This window comes from Pipistrellus kuhlii, unplaced genomic scaffold (genome assembly GCF_014108245.1).
Source record: "Pipistrellus kuhlii isolate mPipKuh1 unplaced genomic scaffold, mPipKuh1.p scaffold_m20_p_5, whole genome shotgun sequence".
Lineage (NCBI taxonomy): Eukaryota > Metazoa > Chordata > Mammalia > Chiroptera > Vespertilionidae > Pipistrellus > Pipistrellus kuhlii.
Genome location: NW_023425551.1, coordinates 25,783,641 through 25,804,021, shown reverse-complemented (window position 1 = coordinate 25,804,021; position 20,381 = coordinate 25,783,641). Strand labels below are relative to the sequence as shown.

The 20,381-nt window shown below is 32.9% G+C and overlaps 1 protein-coding gene across 17 annotated transcripts in view; it reads right to left on the bottom strand.

Moving 5' to 3' along the window:
- STXBP5 (syntaxin binding protein 5) overlaps window positions 1-20,381 on the bottom strand; it is a 128,435-nt gene that overhangs the window by 23,174 nt on the left and 84,880 nt on the right. For 9 of the 17 annotated variants that reach the window (XM_045573018.1, XM_045573016.1, XM_045573020.1 and 6 more), the window contains 4 exons: window positions 19,848-19,913; window positions 13,843-13,902; window positions 13,699-13,746; window positions 491-541 (listed from right to left, as the gene is read on the bottom strand). In XM_045573018.1, the coding sequence (XP_045428974.1) occupies window positions 491-541; window positions 13,699-13,746; window positions 13,843-13,902; window positions 19,848-19,913 (225 nt within the window). The remainder of the gene's footprint in view (window positions 1-490; window positions 542-13,698; window positions 13,747-13,842; window positions 13,903-19,847; window positions 19,914-20,381) is intronic. The other 8 variants (XM_045573011.1, XM_036415397.2, XM_045573015.1 and 5 more) reach the window with 5 other exon arrangements.

Sequence of the window (20,381 nt, the reverse complement as noted above, 5' to 3'; positions counted from 1 at the left end):
AACAACTTTTATTAGAAATGTGAAATTGCACAAATCTTAATCTTATACTAAATTTTGTTTAGATATGAGAGGGCTAAGGAAATGTATTATTCTATTTTACTTGATTTCATAATTATATTTCATAATTTACTGATGGTTTTTAAAGGCCACTAATTCTTTAATATCTTAGTCCAGGGGTCCTCAAACTTTTTAAAGTGGGGGCCAGATCACGGTCCCTCAGAGAGCTGGAGGGCCGGACTATATGAACTACTAATTCCTACTGTAACACCTCGGCTGCGCTCACTGCCCAAAAAACCTGGTGGGCCGGATCAGACTCCTCTGCGGGCCGCATGTGGCCCGTGGGCCGTAGTTTGAAGACGCCTGTGACTTAGTCATTTTAAACTTGTTTTCTGATGAAAATATAATTTATGGTAATTTTAAATTTTCTGATTTTCTTGTCTTCCCATTAAAGGGAGTTTAACTACTATGGATTTTTATTTATTTTACTTACCTAAGTCAGGCTTTAGGTCAGTAGGCAAGCTTAACTTCCTTGACATCTTTGCTGAAAAATAAAATGCATTTTTAAACTTCTGAACAATCTTTAATTGATATTAATACCAACTGCTCTTGTAGAAGCAAATGTTTATTACTAAATCTAAGTGCTAAGATAACTGAAATGATTAATAATATTATGGGTGGAAAGTAAATCTTATTTTCAACTTTTTAAAAAGTATGTACTTACTTGCTGTAATATCTTTTCATGTTTGAAGCTCTTACTTCAACAAGGAAGCTTTTTATATTCTGTTAATTATTCCTTAGGCTCAAAGGAAAGAGGCTTTTCTAAGAGAAGCAAGGTCATTTTTCAGAAGGAAGGTAAGGACAATAGAGGCATATGACTGAGTTTGGGTAAGTGATGTAATAAAATTGCTCTATCTCATCTTCATAGCTATTGAATTCATTATTTTTAAGTTAATTTCTAGAATCTAGGACAAATCTGTACGTACTATCAAAGGAAAGCATTTGATTACATTATAAAATGTTCGGGTCAACCATTTGATATAAATTAACACCTCTATATTTCAGAAAAAAAAATTAAAACTCAAAACAAAGTCATGCTCAGTTTAAACTCATAGTATTTACAAAAACGTTATAGATATTTAGATTTCTACTTAGTATTAGAATAATAGAAAAGCCTGTGTATGAACTTATTGGAATTCACTTTCCATCCTCAAAATTAGTTATTGCATTCATCTAGGAAGTGATTTAAAGTTAGGAGCTGTTTAACAACATCTATTATGTTAGTGTCAGTGCATGCAAAACAGAATAGTGCTTCCTATGTGAAATTTAAAAAAACATGTTTGTTAATACATGAGTGTGTATATCAAGTTAAATTTTGGACTGTTAGGAGATATTTAAAGCACAGACCCTGCTAGTCCATAAGGGCGCCATGTAAAGAAAGAGAAATCCAGTCATAGAACATAACTTCCACATCTAAAAAAATGACAAATCCAGTGTTAAGAAAGAGGCATTAGGGAAACTGAGAAAGGATGGGGTAGGGGGTGAGGAATAGTTTTCACTTCTAAACTTCATAAGCATCCTTTAAAAAAACAACAATGGGCCATAAAAGAATTAGTCTTTTCCCATGTTCACCTGACGTAATCTCATTTAAAAAATAAAATGCAATAGAAAACTAAAACAGCCAAATGAAATCTATGGTTACTTGACCTCATATAAATGGTTGCTATTTAATATCCAATTCCATTAAAATCAGAAAATATTATGCCCCAAAACCATCTTTTAAAATGCAATATTAAACATTTTGAATGAATGTCAAGGTTTTCACTTAATATCATCCACATGCTATGTGAAGCAGAAAAATAAATCTGGTACAGCCTAAAGATGCTCTTGTTAGAATCAGATGATGTAGATGCCTCTCTGACCCCACCATGGTGACCTGGATCAAGTTATTCTAAGTCTCTGGACTAGTGCTGATCAAACTTGGAAGTGCACACCAATCAGCTGGGGGTTAAGTCAGGTTGTTAAATCAGATTCTGATCCTGTACCTGGGCGAGGGCTTGGGGTTCTGCACTTCTATCAAACTCCCAAATGCTGCTGCTGCTGGTGGTCTCTGAACCAAACTTAGAACAGCAAGGTCCCTAAACTGAAAGCACATTGAGGATAAAAAACAGGACTAATTTATTAACTCAGAGGGTATGAACATTGAGTCCACAACAAGCATTTCTTGAACAAATTTTTATAACTACTTTAAACTAGATTAGGAATCAGAATAAATCTGAGTTTGAATCTACTTAAACCAATTAGTAGGTAGGTGGCCTTAAACCAATCACTCTGCCTCTCTAAACTTTAAATTTCCTCCTCTGTAAAATGTAGAAAATAAGGCTCATTTCATAGCTCTGAGGAATATGTAAGATAATGAAAGCAAAGCCCTGAGCATATTACATATAGTATGGGTTTGATAAATGTTATTTAATAATAAGCAAATGGAATACACTTTTTTTCATAAACTATAAAATGCTATACAGATGAACAATTTATATGACATTATAAATTACCCAATGTTACTTTATTTTAATTCTATGGTAATATTCCAAATAACTAAGTGTATGCTTTTAATTTCCTTTAAGATTTCTACTAGAAATTCTTCCATATATTTTTTCAGGTATTTTAAGAAATTAAGTTAACCCTCCTCATAGAAGGTTTTTTTGGTTTATTTATTTATTTTGGCCTAGCACCACTTTGTTTCTCTAACATGTAAAGAATGGAATACAACTAACCAGCCTTCAAATGCATCAGTTGGTCTTATTTTTCAACATTTTAGAGGTTAAGACCACACACAAAAATGAATAGGCACATTTTCTGAATATAGTAACTTTAATATAAATGTTACAAAATGATTTAAGTATGAAGTCCATTATATATATATACTAGAGGCCCGATGCACTAAGATTCATGCAAGAATGAGCCTTCCTTTGCTTGGCTGTTGGCACTGCCTTTGCTCTGGCCTGGAGCACCTGTCTTCCCATGCTGCCCAGAAGCCCAGAGTGGCTGTAGCAGTGTGGAACGCATGTGTCATCACCATGGCAACGACGCAAGTGTCCTGCCCCTGGGTGCTCAGTGCCTGCATATGCAAACTAACCCGCCATCTTTGTTGGGTTAATTTGCATACTCACTCCTGATTGGCAGGTGGGCATCATGAAGGTACGGTCAATTTTGCATATTTCTCTTTTATTAGTGTGTATGTGTATGTATGTATGCCTAAACAATCTGACCACCCAGTAGCTATGACATGCAATGACCATGAGGGGGCAGATGCTCTGACTGGTAGTTATGGTGTACACTGACTATCGGGGGCAGATGCTCAATGCAGAAGCAATCGAGCTGCGGTGACTTGGCAGCTACGGTTTTCAGGTGACGCACCTGGAACCAGAGAGGAAGGATCCTGATTCCGGGATGCGTTAACCAAGAACTGCCCTCTTTCAATCTGAGACCCCTTGGGGGATGTCAAGGGATGTCGGAGAGCCAGTTTCAGCCCAATCCCTGAATTCCAGGCGGAGGGACCTGTGCACTGGGCCTCTAGTTTCTTCATAAAACACTTGGAAACTGGAGACCCACAATGAGACCACCAACTCAATCATAGCAATCAGTCAAAAAACATTTAAGCCACATTGCTGTTACATTTGTATATAACTGTAAGCAATCTCCTTGAATATAGAACTTGAAATTAAAAGATTAACCTGTATGATTTAGTGTTAATTATTGCTGTTGATTAATATTATAAAAATAGATATAGAACTAAGAGGAGCAGAATAAAACTTATTGATCTATTAAATACTGGCACAGGACAGTAATTTGTCAGAAGACAGGGATTTCCTGCCCTCCAGGAACTTACACTCCATTAGAGGAAACAAATAACTCCAAAACAACGTTGCCAGTACTATTAACAGAGACAAGCACAATGTACTAATTTATACCTATCTCTGGCTGGAATACTTATCATAAGACTGTGAGTTATTAAGACAAAGCCAGCAAGAAATAGTTTAGACTTCCTACATTTTTACAAAACAATGTTTGCCAAACATTTTTATTGACAGTATTTTTCTTTAGATATAAAATTTACATGTAAGTGCACAAATCTTAAATGTATATTCACTAAGTTTTAACAATGTATGCATCCTGTAATTCAAAATCATAACAGGATATATAACTTTATCAGCACCCCAAAAAGGAGACACATATTCCTTCCCAACTAATTCTTGCCCTTGTCCCCAGAAACAGCCACTGTTCTGACGCTTTTTCCACCATTGATCAGTTTTGCCTTTTCTAGAACTCCATATACATGAAATCATGGAATAAACTCTTAAGACATCTTTCACTCTGGGATAATGTTTTTAATCTTCTTTGCAAAATATTTTAAAGGTTAAATTCATTTTTCAATGCACAGAATGAGACTTTTTAGATGAAAAACAATAGTCTCAATTAATAGACTCATAGGCAGTATTACATTATCATTGTCTTTCTGTTGTCCTACACTCATGCATATCATCTTTAAGTTTTTGAATTATGTGTTCTTTACAGAAATTTGGAAAATACAGAGAAACAGAAAATAAGGTCCTCATGAATGCCCATAAAGAAGTAACATTTTTGCATACTTCCTGCCACTCCCTTTTAAAATTCATTTTTATTTATACAGTTGAGATGAACTATAATATACAAATATTTCACAAACTTTTATTTAGCTAAAAATAAAGAAAAACATGCATCAGAGAAAATCTAATAATGTACTAAAGTCCCAGCTCACAACTATATTTCCTCGAAACTCAAACTGTGCCTTATTTTTTATCATATTAAGTGTAGCCGAGAAATCTGAAGCCATATTATCACCTATCTTTGAATAGAACTTGTCTATTCTTCATGGATGCTTATGGGGAGGGAGGAGGAAGAAGGATGATGGTATGGGAAGGTTTAAACCCTTGGCATTTCACATTATATAATTAATTTGTATTTATCTGTCTTCAGGTTCCATAACCCTTTCTTCTGTAAATTTCCACCCAGTGAATTTATCATTATGGATATTAAACTTTTCAGTACTGATGTTTTTATTTTAAAAAACCTTATTGTTGAAACTAATACATAAGTCCCCCTTTTATTTCATTCATTATAAAGTTTCTATTTTCTCCATCTGTTTAATCATCATGACTATTTTTTCCCCCCTTTCAGTACTTGAACATATTACAGGAGCTGCTTTAAAATCTTTGCTAATTTCAACATTCAAGTGATCTTCAGGTCTGTTTCTACTGATTTTTAAATTCTTGACTATGTGTCATATCTCCCTATTTTTTATTGTGAACCTTTTATTTCACATGCCTAAGAACTTTTGACTAGATGCTGGACATAGTGGATAATATGTTGAAGGGAGTCCGGATTACATTGTCAACGTTAATAGGTGTTGAGTGTAGTTGTGCCATAAATTACCAGATCCTTTGGTTTTATCAGGCTTGTTTTTTGTTAGGGTGGGTCTACTTCAGTTTAAATTTAGTTTTAGGTTAGGGCTTTAAAGCTAAAAGTGATCTCTACTATTGAGAGATCTTTTTGTGACAAAAGAATATCTGAAGTGCTCAGCAAGGTCTAAGGGCAACAACTCCTAGCAGTACAGAATGACTGCTGTATTACAGGTCAGCTGTCAGCCTCTCTGAGGCAAGGACCTGCACTGAATCCCATAAAAGACTTCTAGGAATTCCCATCAGAGTAGTTCCTCTCTAGTACCCTTCCTTGCAAATTCCAATCAATTCAGCAGCCTAGAACTTCAAACTCTGCCTGCTTAGCTTAATGAAACTGCAACTCCAGTTGGGTTCTACCCACTCTGTACTGCAGGAAATTGTCTTGTGGTAGAAAGCTGGGGAAGACCGTGAGACTCACATCGTATTTTTCCTTTCTCTTAAGGATGATTGACCAGGGTTGCCTGTTGCTCAGTCCCTGGAAAAAGCCTCACATGTGTTTTATAGTGGGAAGCTAAGCAAACCTAAGGTCTAATACTGACATTTAGGCTAATATTCCTACCTTTCAATTTTTATAACTACTTCTGGGGGATATACTTTTCAGCTCTGTTTAAGCTTTCGTCAGTCCGCTGGAAATAAACCCTGTCATTTGCTATTAATTTTATGATGAAGTGGTTGTAGACTTTATCCAGCAATTTTTTTCTGATGCTCAGATTTTTACTTCTCAGGAGTCTTAGAAGCACTTGCCAACCCAGTTACTTGTCAGCTGAATTCACTGTACTTGTAAAGAGGCTTCTGCTCATATTGTAAAGTTATTCAAACTCCATCCAGGCTTTCAAATAGGAGACATAAGACTTACAAGAGTTCTTAGAAGACAGTCTTTTATTCCCCCTCTCCTTCAACTGTGTATTCTTTAACTCCTGTCCCTTGTACTCAGTATCTTCCTTGTTTTAAAATCCTTTGTTAATAGAGAGAATGAACTAGCTCTCTTTTTTCTATGACTCTGCCAACAGCAGCAACAAATGGCAGTAAAGAAGTTTCTTCAGTTGAGGAAAACTGATAATCAGAAATAGACCTCAGAAGGCTGTTAACTTGAGTCTTTGCTCTCTCTCCTAAACCTGAACAAGGATATCAAGCTGGCTGGCTGAGTTAAGCAGTAAAGTGCTGCATTTGCTTGATAGAAATAATGAAGTTATATCTGATGACAACAATCATGTCTGCAGCGGTAGTTTCAATACCAATGAAAAAATGCATGGTGTTCAAGAAGAGCAAGTCTCAAGGCAAGAGGATTACTTGGACCATTATGCCATGAATGACAGTTTTGTCACATTGATTATTTTTCGTTTTTTGAAATCTTTATAAAATTCCTCATTGAGATTCTCATTGTTTCTTGAAATTAAACAGATGCTTTGTAATTTTCTTTTAGTTTTTGCACCCCCTATCATATTTTAATAAGGGTTTTTCAAAAGAAAACAGAATCATAACTTCTGTTTAGAATGTGACTTTAACAGTAAGCAACATACAAATTCTAAAATGTAAAAGAACATTATTATGAAAGTATGAAGAAATTGCTGGGGAAAAAACAAGTTGAATTTTGTGTATACTGAGAGATGTTCAATAATTAGAATAAAGTGACAATATCACTTTTCTTACCACATACAGAGACTTAATCCTACTTTCAAGGATAATGTTGAAATATATGACAATAAACAAAAACAATCAGAATAATAAAATAACTAAAAGTCAGCTTGTCTGTTAGGGTAAAAATCCAAGGGGCAAGTGGGGCAAGAATGTAGAAATTCTCTTGTTAGTTATAACACATTATTTTAATAGCCATTTGATTAATAATGTAAATAGCATTAATACAATACATTTATATTCCATTAGTTTGATAATAGAATTTATCTTACAAAATATATCTATATATGTATCTAGCATTTAATACGTATTCAACAAACATGGAGATAAGTGAATGAATAAATAAAAACCGTCAATGGAATTTTGCTTCTATAGAAAAATGCTAAATTTCTTCATAAATGAAATGAAGAGAAAAAGAGGGCAACTTAAGTACAAGTCTATTAATCATAAAGGTAAGTTTTGGAAATATAGAGCACATATATATTACCTGAAATGAAGGGCAATCTTTAAAGGGATGCTAATAACTAAGTGGGAAATATTTGACAGTAACAAGATCTTTTAATTATTGAATTTCTAGAGCTTTTGTCTACATTACTTTTCTATCCTCTGTTTTCCATAAATTCATAAAACTTAATGTCTAGGATATCATCAGTTAAACTCTGCAACATCTCAAAGTTCATTTTCTACAGAATAAATAGCATTATATACACTTAATATATTAAGTATTATGGGCTGAACATTGTCCCCAAAATTCTTATGTTGAAGCTGTAATCTTCAGCACCTCAAAATGTGACTTTATTTGGAAATAGGACCTTTAAAGAGGTGATTACATTGAAATGAGGCCATTATGGGTGGGTCCTAATCCTTATAAGAAGAGGAAATGTGGACACAAAGAAACACCAGGGATGCAGCTATACAGAAGACAGACAAAGTGAGGATACTTTGAGGAAGCAGCCATCAGCAAGGAGAGAGGCCTCAAAAGAAACCAAATCAGTCGACACCTAGATTTTGGACTTCTAGCCTCCAGAACTACTTCAGAGAAAATAAATTTCTGCTGTTTAAGCAACCTAGTATATATTATTTTTGTTATGGTAGCCATAGCAAACTAATGGCAGAACATAAATTGCCACTTTTAGTTCTGTTCAAACAATAGTTGAAAAAGAAATTATTTCAATAATCTTACTTTATCTGGACTAATTTTCTTTATGTTAGAAAACATATAACAGGCTATTTTTAGAAAGATCATCCTTCTGATGTAAGAAAAAGATGATTTTCTATAAAGAAACAATACAGTTAAGTACTAAGATATAAAGCACATACTTTGCTGGGCAGATTTTATTATAAAATTTGTCAGAAAATACATAAAAAATGCAATTAAAATGTGAATACAAAATATGCCATACTCTTCAGATTTTAGTCATCCTGAAAAAGAATTCACTAGAGGGACTCAGATTTATATAATGGTTTTAAAGTATATGCCTGTGAAATTTAGTTCTTGACCAATTAAGGGTAACTAATAATCTTTCAAAGTAGAAAATATTGACGTTACCTGTAAAATGGTATTACTGAACATTTGACTTGTCTTCTCTTTCAAGATGAGATTTTATTCTTTCAATGCCATATTGTGAATTAAATATAAACTTCTATACATTAACAGCCACATTTTAGATTAAATATTGGGGAATATGAAGTAGAAATGTCAGTACTAATTTGAGTTTTAAATGAACTGAAATAATTTTATAACTTAAAATTCTAATTAATAGTTTTCATTCATATAGCAACCTGAAAATGAGCTTCTAAGAATTTATTTTTCAACTTTTAAATATAAATGAATTGAGAAGACCGCAGAAGAAGGACTCCATGAGAGGGGAGACAGCTATAGTAAAACAGCTGTCAAAAGTCCTGGATTCTGCCGAAACCAGTTTGGCTCAGTGGTAGAGCGTCGGCCTGAGGACTGAAGGGTCCCAGGTTCAATTCCGGTCAGGGGCATGTACTTTGTTTGCAGGCACATCCCCGGTGGGGATGTGCAAGAGGCAGCTGGTCGATGTTTCTCTCTCATCGACGTTTCTAGCTCTCTCTCTCTCTCCCTTCCTCTCTGTAAAAAATCAATAAAATATATTAAAAAAAAAAAAAAAAAAAAAAGAGTCCTGGATTCTGGTCCCAATTAAGTCATTACTATGGGACATTACTTTGGATATGCCATTTAACTTCTTTGTGACTCAATTTCTTTCTTGAAAATTAAAAGGGCTTGAGCTGCTTTAAAATTATAATATTAATGAGTTAGTGGTTTAGAATATAATGAAAAAAGCAGATTTAAGTTAGAACACTTAAATTTAAAAAAGAAATCACTGGGACTCATGGTAAGAGAACTACTAAAAATAGCACTTGGACTAATGAAAATTATCTTCATTTACATGAACCTCAAAATTATTGCTAAGAAAGAAAATCCAAAATTACCCAATTAATTGTTAATTCGAAATTTGAAAGATAAAAAGGACTTTGGTGGTATATAATGCTGCCTATATTATATTAACAACTACCATATAAAAATATATATAGCTGAAACCGGTTTGGCTCAGTGGATAGAGCATCGGCCTGGGGACTAAAAGGACCCAGGTTTGATCCCAGTCAAGGCCATGTACCTTGGTTGTGGGTACATCCCCAGTAGGGGGTGTGCAGGAGGCAGCTGATCGATGTTTCTCTCTCACTGATGTTTCTAACTCTCTATCCCTCTCTCTTTCTCTCTGTAAAAAAAAAAAAAAAATCAATAAAATATATATATAAAAAAAATATATATATATATATTAGTGTAGTGTCTAGAACTTAGGAAGCATTCCTTAGAGTTATTATTTCTATTTGTTTTATCACAGCATTCAAGTCACTATACTTTTGAATCTTTATTCTTTAACCTGTAATATTATTTTCCCCCAATAGCATCATGTAATAAATTTGGTAATATTTCTTCTATATGAAAATTAGTAATAAAATTAGATATGAGCAGGGTTGTAGCCTACAGAACCCAGCTGAAAATCTTTCAGAATAAAACCAAATCATCATGAAATAGAATTAGTAAGTTTTAAGAAAGGTTAATCATACAGTCAAAATCTAACAAACATCTACATCATATTTTATGCATAAGGATGTCATGATAAACTGGATTAATACTTTAACAAAGATAAATATTTTAGGACTATTTTTATATGAATTTAAATAATAAAAAGCATTACAAACTTTCATACTTCCAAAGTTTTACAAAATTTAAATAAGGAGCAAATAAAAAATTAGTAACAAATCTTATTTTCTAAATGACTTACAGAAATTTCTAACACTACAGAAAGTTATTGATTTTGAAAATGTTCTTTAAAATTTACTGACAAAAATTAATCATAAGATATGAATAGGCCAAACAAATCTCTGTAATATGTACTACATGCATGTACCTTTCTTTAGGAATGCTGCTACTGAATTACATTCTGCTATATTTTTTGCTGTTAAAATCACTAGACTGAAGTTATGTCTTCTTAGGCTGCTCTTATGCATGAACAACAAAGTCATTGTCAGTATCATTTATCTGATTTAGCTATCAGTCAAGAAACGAACAATGAAGCTAGGCTATGGGTAGATGGGTTAGGGGACTGTACTGTTTGCTCTACTTTCCTTGGAGTCTGGTCTTCAAGGAAAGTAGACTTTCAGATACTGTACATTATGTTTGGGTGATGGGTACCAAGATGGCCTCCATAATCTGGTGCTAGCACAGAACCTAATATGAGCCATGCAGATAGAACATGTCCATAACCAGAAGATCTAGTTGCAAATCACACAATAAATTTGTTTTTGAATCCTTCAATAAATTGTCTTAAGAAGTAAGGTTGTATAGTGTCGAAGAGGACAAAAAGTAGAGTCAGACTACTTGGGCGTAAATCCTGGCTAACTCTCAAGTTTTCTCATTAGTCAAATAGGAAAAAAAACAAGTAACTTGTTGAAGTTACAGAGTAAACTGCCCTTCATCGGCAAACTGTGGCTCTCGAGCCACATGTGGCTTGCTGGCCCCTTAAGTGTGGCTCTTCCACAAAATACCATGGCCTGGGCGAGACTATTTTGAAAAAGTGGCGTTAGAAAAAGTTTAAGTTTAAAAAATTTGGCTCCCAAAGAAATTTCAATTATTGTAAGTGTTGGTATTTGGCTCTGTTGACTAATGAGTTTGCTGACCACTGAGTTAGACTGTGAAAGCGAGAATGGCATTCTGCAACCCACTCTTTTCTCCCTACCCTCTCCAGTATGACAGCAACTGTCCTTACTTTCAAAGAGTAGGTGAAACTAAGGGACAAATTTTCAGAGCCAAAATATTCTGTCAGCCTTTCGCACAGGGTGGTTCTCTTACCAGTGCCATCCTCGGGTGTTTTAAGCTTAATTCTTATGCCTTCCTTTATTAGGCCATTGCATAACTGCCTAAAGCTGAAGCTATAAATGTTTGTAGATTGGGAAAGAAGAGAGGTGATCATTTTATGAGGTTCAAAAATGAGCAAGTATGAAATTGGATGATAGGAAACAGTGAGTTAAGAATGCCCAAGGAGTCTTAACACTTTTGACACCATAAATTTCTCATGGAAAACATATTTCCACAGAGAGGTCCTCAGGAGATGGATTTTTTCCAAATGTTCAATGACATTTTATGTGCTTCTTCAATAGCATATCTTATGCTAAGTCTTATTACAAAACCTGATGTTAAAATAGGGAGATAATTGTGTCATTTTTTTTAAATGGCAAAAACTTTATAGTCTAAAATGGGCAGTCTCCATTTGAATAAAGAACAAATTTAGAAGTGAGCTTTTCTTCTATATACCTTGGGATATATCTTGGGATTAAAAAGACTCTGAAAGATTCCAACCAAAACCAAAATTATGTATAAAATAGAAAATTCAACAGTCGTTTCTGAAGATAAAAAAATAACTATACATTACTGCATAACCAACAAAGTTTGAAATGATAATTAAGGTTAACATTTCCCAGTGAATATAACTATAAAAACTAGCATGACAAAAAGAAAAACTTTCTAATAACATAAAAATAAAGTGAGACATTATTAAAGAAGTATCCTTTCAATAATGTTCTCAGTCCTAATAAATTTGTTAAATGATGTCTTTCAAATATTCAAGCTCAGTCATTCCATGATACATATTCCATTTAAAATACGAAAGGAAATGAAAGGTAGTCATTATATTTAACAAAGGAAATATAACCCCAGTATAAAAAATCAGACATAGAAATTATTCCAAAAATTTAATTATGTATAGTCACTTTCATGAAAGGTAAAATTTCTAAGTAACGAAATTCTAAAAATTCTTTGGTAAATTATGTGTAGCAAAGTCCCTACTAACTGTTTACATTATATAACAGCAAATAAGCTCTAAAATATTAAGATAGAATATACTATAAAGAACATTTGCTGTGAAGTATTACGCTGTACTGTTAGTACATAATTTAAATAATTTAATTATTACCCAATGATTCACTAAAATCCCACAAATACAAAGAGGTAAAACAATTGATTATCCACAAATGAGTCCTTTGCCCAAAAATAGACCACCTTATTTAAAAAATGACCAGAGGTGCTAAATCAGCCAACGTTAATATTACTAAACAGGGTTCAATTTACAAAATGCTGACAATATGGACACTACTTCTAAGAATGTTTACAACTTAACTTCACTATATAGCAAACTTTAACAGTTGGGGAAAAAATAAATCTATTTCAGTTGCCTAGAAAGTCATCCAATTTAATACAATTCAAAAACTATATGATGGAAATTTTTGAGGAAATAAGTAATATAGTAACAGGACAATAAAAATTTTGGATTTAAATAAAAAATTGAATTATTCTCTTTTCAAAATATGGTGTACCTTAAGCCTTCACAAATTTTAGAGAATATTCAAGTTTTTATGACCAAAAAAACCATTTGATTATGTCCCCAAAGTTTAGTTATATATCTGTCCATCATTTTTAAACTTTGAAAACCTTAGAGTGCGCAATTCACTTCAAAGGACATTCATGAAGACAAAGTGATTAATATAAAATAGTCTCTATCACTCATTTTTACTGGGAGGGGGGCCCCTAGAAAATTTTCATTAACTGAAGGATAGTGAAGATTACAGATTAAAAGAGTCAGTCTTTTAGAGAAGCATTTCCTTGAAATTTAGGGTTTTGATAATATGAGGAAAATGGAATAAAGGTAGAAAAATGTAAATAAAACTCTAAGATATTTAAAACTTGAGGGTATAAAATTATATTACTAATGTAAATTGAACCCTGCTTTATTTTAAAGTAGAGCAAAAATGAAAATTAATAGAATAATTCACACAAGTCAGAGGAAGAACTGCAACCCAATTTAACTGATTTTTAATAATTATTGCCCTGAGTTCAGAAGAAATACAGCCCAAGAGATTGTTTAGCACAGAAATAACAAATTAATATATACAAATGCAATGCATTAGATAATTTTTTGGTATTGAGTTAACATTGCATATAGCAAGAATTAGAAACAAAACAGAAATTTCTATTTCCTACCTATATCACTGGCTACCATCTTGGAAAACTTTCTGCTTTTGGTCTTCACTGAAAATAATATTTTGATATAAATGTCAAAATCTAGTCAACATAAACTAAATAAATTAAACATAATTAAAATACTTTAAAATAAAGATACTATACCCTTTTCTATAAAATTATTCATTTTTTGTTCATCATCTGAATTGAGTGGTGATGAAGAACCTACACAAATGAAGACAATGGAAGGAACAGGCAGACAGTCAGTCACAAACACTGAGTTGTCACAGGGAAAAATACAAACAAAATAATCTGGTAACCTCTAAAACAAGTTTCTATATGACTGGCCACAAAGAAATGTCATGTATATAGTTAACAAGAATTATAATATTACAGTAAGAATGGAAATCAATATTGCATTATCTATCATGGTAGACCAATTTCTAGTATATATAAATAACAATTCTAATTTATAATATTTTTAAAAGTTACATCCATTGGGCAAAATTTTGGTAAATACTGTATGTCAGAAAACAGAAAAAGAAAAATATAAAGTAGAAGTTAACTGTCCTGAAAAAAATGTAAAGTTCTTGATATTAGTTAACTGAATAAAGTTTATCTAGTAGAACTCAGAATCCTGTACAAGTACTAGACTAGTAAAACTGAGAGTTAGCTTTCTAGATACAAACTTCAAACGAATATACAAATTCAATTATTACCATAAAAACCTTTAAAATACTGAGGGTAGTACTTATAAGTTCAGCTATGTTCAAATACTTATTTAAATTTATAAGGTTAAGACATATAAAATTTTATTTCAGCTATGACTTCTAATATTATTTTATTTTTAAAGAGAGAGAGGAAGGAGAGAAAGAGAAACATCCATGCCTCCTGTCTGAGCCCTGCCTGGGGATTGAACCTGCAATCCAGGTATGTGCCCTGACTGGGAATCAAACCTGCAACCTTTTGGTGTACAGGACAATTCTCTAACCATCTGAGCCACCTGGCCAGTGCTAGTAATTTTTATAATTATAATTTTATTTTTCATTTTCTTTAAAAAGGTGTTTCTAATTTTTCATACTATCGATATTTCTTTAATTTCGAACACTTAACTTTTATTATAAATGCATTCCTAAGTAGTATTCTAGTTGTCTCTTATTAGAATTAAACTATTCTTTATAAAAGTTAAAATGATCTCATTAAATTTTTCAATCCTCTAAGCCACGTGTCAAACACAAGGCCCGCGGGCCAAATCCGTCCCGCCAGGCCTTGCAATGTGGCTCGCACCGCGCTGTCATCACTGCACTCCGCTGCGTTTCCATCACAATGACAGTTTATGACTGTTCAGTAAACCATTCAGCCCGTGATTTAGGCTGGATTTGAGATTTTGGCCCCTTCTCTGATTGAGTTCGACACCCCTACGTCTAAGCTGTAAATAAATCACTCTTATTCCTATGAATTCCCATAACACTTTATCTATTGTTAATCAATTAATATCTTATATTTTAAATTTTCACACATAGGACCTTTCCCCTGGACTGAATTTCTGAAAAACTGGTCCCCAATTGATTTATCTTTGCATCCCCTTGGCACTCAGTGCAACTTTTACCTCCAGAAACCATTAAGTAAACATTTGCTGAAAGAATAAAGCTTTTCTATTAGAAGCAAATAACCCAAATAGAACTGGCAATAAATAAAAACATTTTTCTGTTTTTATTTCCTTTTTTATCCCACTGAAAGTGCTGAACCTTAATAAATAAGGTCAAAATTTCCCTCGTGACAATAACTTGTGAAGTTGCTTTTCACAGACCAAGTAAAACCTGCCAACAATGGCAAAATCCAATCACTTTATAATAGTCTTAAAAGATTATTCTTTAAAAACCATGTACTTTTGCTAAATAGCATTTATAGGTTCTCATAAATCCTATATTAAAAAATCACATAAGTAATATTTAGCTCAGTGACATTTTTAGGGATAGAAATAACGTATTTGTTTTTCATATAAATATAATTCAGATGTAAAGAAGAATGTGGTTATGATACAATGCTATATATTTGATAAAATCACTGTCATTTCTGATACTAACTACAGTCATATGAATGTACAAAAGTTATTAATACTTTTTTCATATATTAGAAAGTAGAGCAGTAACAAGATAATATATCTAAACATAAGTATAAAACTATATGTCTAGTATTTCTATAACTGTACATTTTAAAAGCAGATTTATAGATTTATCCCCTAACTAAAAATGCCCACCACTGCTTATCATTCTTCTGTGATATCTCATGAAAAAGTTCCAAAATTATATTGAGCATACCCTACTTGAATACATTTACCAAATTACTATGATTAAATAAACATAGAAAATATACACAGCCTTTAGTTTTTTTTCCTAGGGTACATGGCAATTCATGAAGGCACCATTTATATCATGATATGTGTGGCTTTTGGAACTTAAAGTAACCTAATAAATGTGGTTTTTAAAAAATCATTTTAAGGTAAATACACACACAAATTTCGAATGCAGTGCTAAAATAAAAATTCCAGCACTACTAAAGTGTTCAGTGAAGTAATGTGAATTTTTAAAAATAAAGATCAAAGAGATAGAAGTAATAATTTTCAATGTTAATCCAGGAAGGCAGAATTAATTTTATATTTCAGAGAAACTGATTATCCTATATAATAAAAGGGTAATATGCAAATCGACCAAATGGTGGAATAACCGGGTGTTATGATGAGCACTAAACACCAGGGAGCAGATTCTCAATGCAATAGCTGCCCCCTGGTGGTCGGTGAGCTCCCACGGGGGGCGTGGGGGGAGTGCCACTCAGCCACAAGCCAAGCTGATGGCTGGTGAGCATAGCAGCCCGCGACCACAGCAGCACTAAGGATGTCTGACTGAAGCTTAAGCCATCAGTCGGACATTCCTAGACTGTGAAAGGGAACCCCCCCACCCCCCCCCGCCGTTATGCACGAATGCCATGCACCAGGGCTCTAGTTTAAAAATAAATGGGGAAAGAAAACTATTTTTAATATAACTTTGACACTGACTAAACTGTTATCACAAATCTTGATCAAGAGATTTAAAAATTTTTCAAAAAAGTTCCTCTTCATTTGTATATATTATTTTGAGTAAATACACTTGTTTTGATAAAGGGCATATTCATTTCTATAATATTGGTCCTCCTTAGTATTTGAGGAGCTCATTTTAACTTTCAACCCACTGTTATACACTTCCTTTTCTCTCATTGATACAAAGAGTTTTCTATTGGGTCGGCAACTACGTAATTGCGGGTTTCACACATATATGGCTTCAGTTGAATTTTTAGGTTTGCAGTTATAGTACAAATGTAAAACACATTTTGTTATTTGATAGTTGGCTATTCAGCTGTTAATCAGTAAAAAAAGTTTTTTGATCTGTTTTGTAGTTTTCGTTTGGCGTTCGTTGAAATATGGAAAATCAAAAGGAACATTTTCGTCATATTTTGCTTTTTTATTTCCGCAAAGGGAAAAACGCATCGCAAGCTCACAAAAAGTTATGTGCTGTTTATGGTGACGAAGCCTTAAAAGAACGGCAGTGTCAAAATTGGTTTGCCAAATTTCGTTCTGGTGATTTTTCACTCAAAGATGAAAAACGCTCTGGTCGTCCAGTTGAAGTTGATGACGCCCTAATCAAAGCAATAATCAATTCGGACTGTCACAGTACAACACGTGAGATTGCAGAGAAGCTTCATGGATCACATACATGCATTGAAAATCACTTAAAACAACTTGGCTATGTTCAAAAACTCGATACATGGGTTCCTCACGAACTGAAAAAATCAGTTAACGCAACGCATTAGCAGCTGCGATTTGCTAAAGAAACATAATGAAAATGGTCCATTTTTAAAACGACTGATAACTGGCGATGAAAAATGGGTTGTTTACAACAATATCAAGCGGAAAAGATTGTGGAGCAGGCCAGGTGAACCAACTCAAACAACATCAAAAGCTGATATTCATCAAAAGAAGGTTTTGTTATCAGTTTGGTGGGATTACAAAGGAATTGTCTACTTTGAACTCTTACCACCCAACCGAACGATCAATTCTGATGTCTACATTGAACAACTAACGAAATTAAACAATGCAGTTGAAGAAAAGCGGCCCGAATTGACAAATCGAAAAGGTGTTGTATTCCATCATGACAATGCAAGGCCACACACATCTTTGGTCACTCGGCAAAAATTAATGGAGCTTGGTTGGGATGTTTTGCCACATCCACCATATAGTCCTGACCTTGCACCATCTGATTACTTTTTGTTTCGATCTTTACAAAACTCCTTGAATGGTAAAAATTTCAATAATGATGATGATGTCAAATCGTACCTGATTCAGTTTTTTGCTAATAAAAACCAGAAGTTTTTTGAACGTGGGATTATGATGCTGCCTGAAAGATGGCAAAAGGTCATTGATCAAAATGGGCAATACATTACAGAATAAAGTTATTTAGTTCCATGAAAAAATTGTCTTTGATTTTTAAAAAATCCGCAATTACTTACTTGCCGACCCAATATTAACTATATTGGTTTTAATAATCTATACTGTATCATTTAACTATCTACTTGTCTTATTTATTTTCCACTGCAGTACAGAAAGTATTTAAAGCTAGTAATTTAATTACTACTTTCCAGGCTTTTAATAACATGATCCCCTTGTGGTGCTTTACATTCACCTCAAACTCACTCCAGCCATTTTTCTTTTCTGATCATCCTAAATTAACAGGATTATGTTCATGAAAGCGATAATAAATTATTCCTTTATCTCCTTATTAGAATGTTAATAGGAATGAAGGCAAACATTACAAATATACAAACAGTAAGACAACTGGCCTATAATAGGTAGCAAAGACTGCTGTTAATTATTCAAAAACATACAAGCAAGTGGAAGACATAAGCTTTTAACAATATAGTGTCAAAAGGGGTAGATTTTCAGAATTTTATTCAGAAATAACTCTAGTCCTGTAAAATGGAAAATACAGTTACCTGCTCCAAATCATTCATTTATATTTTATTCTATCAATGCTCAGACTTAGTATTCTATCAATGCTCAGACTTAGTATTAGGCTTAGTATTAGGTGCTCAGTATGTTAATGATTCCTATGGCTCAATATATTCATTAGTTTGATAAGTGAATTTAAATATGAAATTTAAAGATTCAAGAAAACCAGAAGTTAGGTATATTTTAAGGAATGGTCCACTTGTATATCAGGAAATTACATTTTTAAGAAGAAAACCTTCTGCAAACCTATAACTCAAAATGCTAAACTGAAATATTAGAGAGTGAAGTAAAATATACTTCTCAATATTTCCCATTCTTAGTATTATGATGTAGTAGAACAAGCTAAGTATCAGAATCTAAGAATAATTTACTTTATGCTAAGAACAATCTTTCTAGTAGAAAGTTGATGAAAATTTCTAGCCAGAATGATTTAATAAATATGGTAGTTAAAATTATGAAGTCAACTTTATTAAAGATAAGCAAAGTTTTAATCCACTGAAAAATAATAAATTCAGGATCCTTTTCATCTTACGGAGACTGAAAAGCTACTAAAAGTTCCCCTAAAATACCAATATTTAAATAGGTTACATAAAGCCTTATATATACATAAAAAGGGCAACTGCTTTAATATAACTATAAAATAATATTAAATCTTACTCGATAAAAAATAAGAATATAAAATAGTCTACAATTGTCATAATTGTCAACAGTCACCAGAAGAGTACAAATGTTAAAAATCTTTCCTATTTAATTGGACATTACTGGAAGATTAGAATATTCTTCTACCAAATGATGACAGGCGTGCCTAAAGCAAAGACAAGGTTAGATAACTAAACCATTTGATTCACTGGTAAAAAGTGAAATCTATTTTCTCTAAAAAATGTATAACTAGTAGAAACCTAAGTAAATAGTTATATGGCTCTTAACAGGTAACAGCTGTAGAGTTTTATCTAGGGCCTTTATTTTCACTTAATGAAAAAGCAAAAAATACTGAAATGATTTTTCAGAATATTCGACACCAAAGCTTCTTATAGTTTTATTTTAAATCCGTATCTATAAAATGGAACACTGACATGCTGTGTTGATTTTTGTAGAATTATAATTATTAATGAAATAAAACTCAAATTACCAGACGTTGGAGATTTGCAGCGATCCTCTGGGACTACAGTCCCTTCATTAATATCACACAGACCTGCTAAAAAATAAAACCAAAAACCAAGTCACATCACAAATTTATATAAATGCAGTTTTATTCTACTATTTGTAGTACACATTAAATGACCATCCATTTAAAAAACCCAGAAGATTAATAAACACCTGCTACTATGCTCTAGTTTTGAGATAGAAATGTTAAGTCTTGATATTAAAACACCCCAAATTAATACAGCAATCATCAGTTAAACAAATGAAAAACAGAATTTTCAAGAGTTAATTTGCTATTCTTCAAGAAACATTAGACATAATGCGAGGCTTTGTTTAAAATCAGTAATTTGAGAGGCATATAATTATTACTGGATTTCTCTTGAAGAATAAATACTGGTAAAAAGTCTGGTGATTGTTACATCATAGGGACCCTCAACTCAAAGTGGTTTCCCTATGTATGGTTCAAACACCTCCCTTATATATTTTTGAATAATAATTAAACACATACTTTGTACCTCCA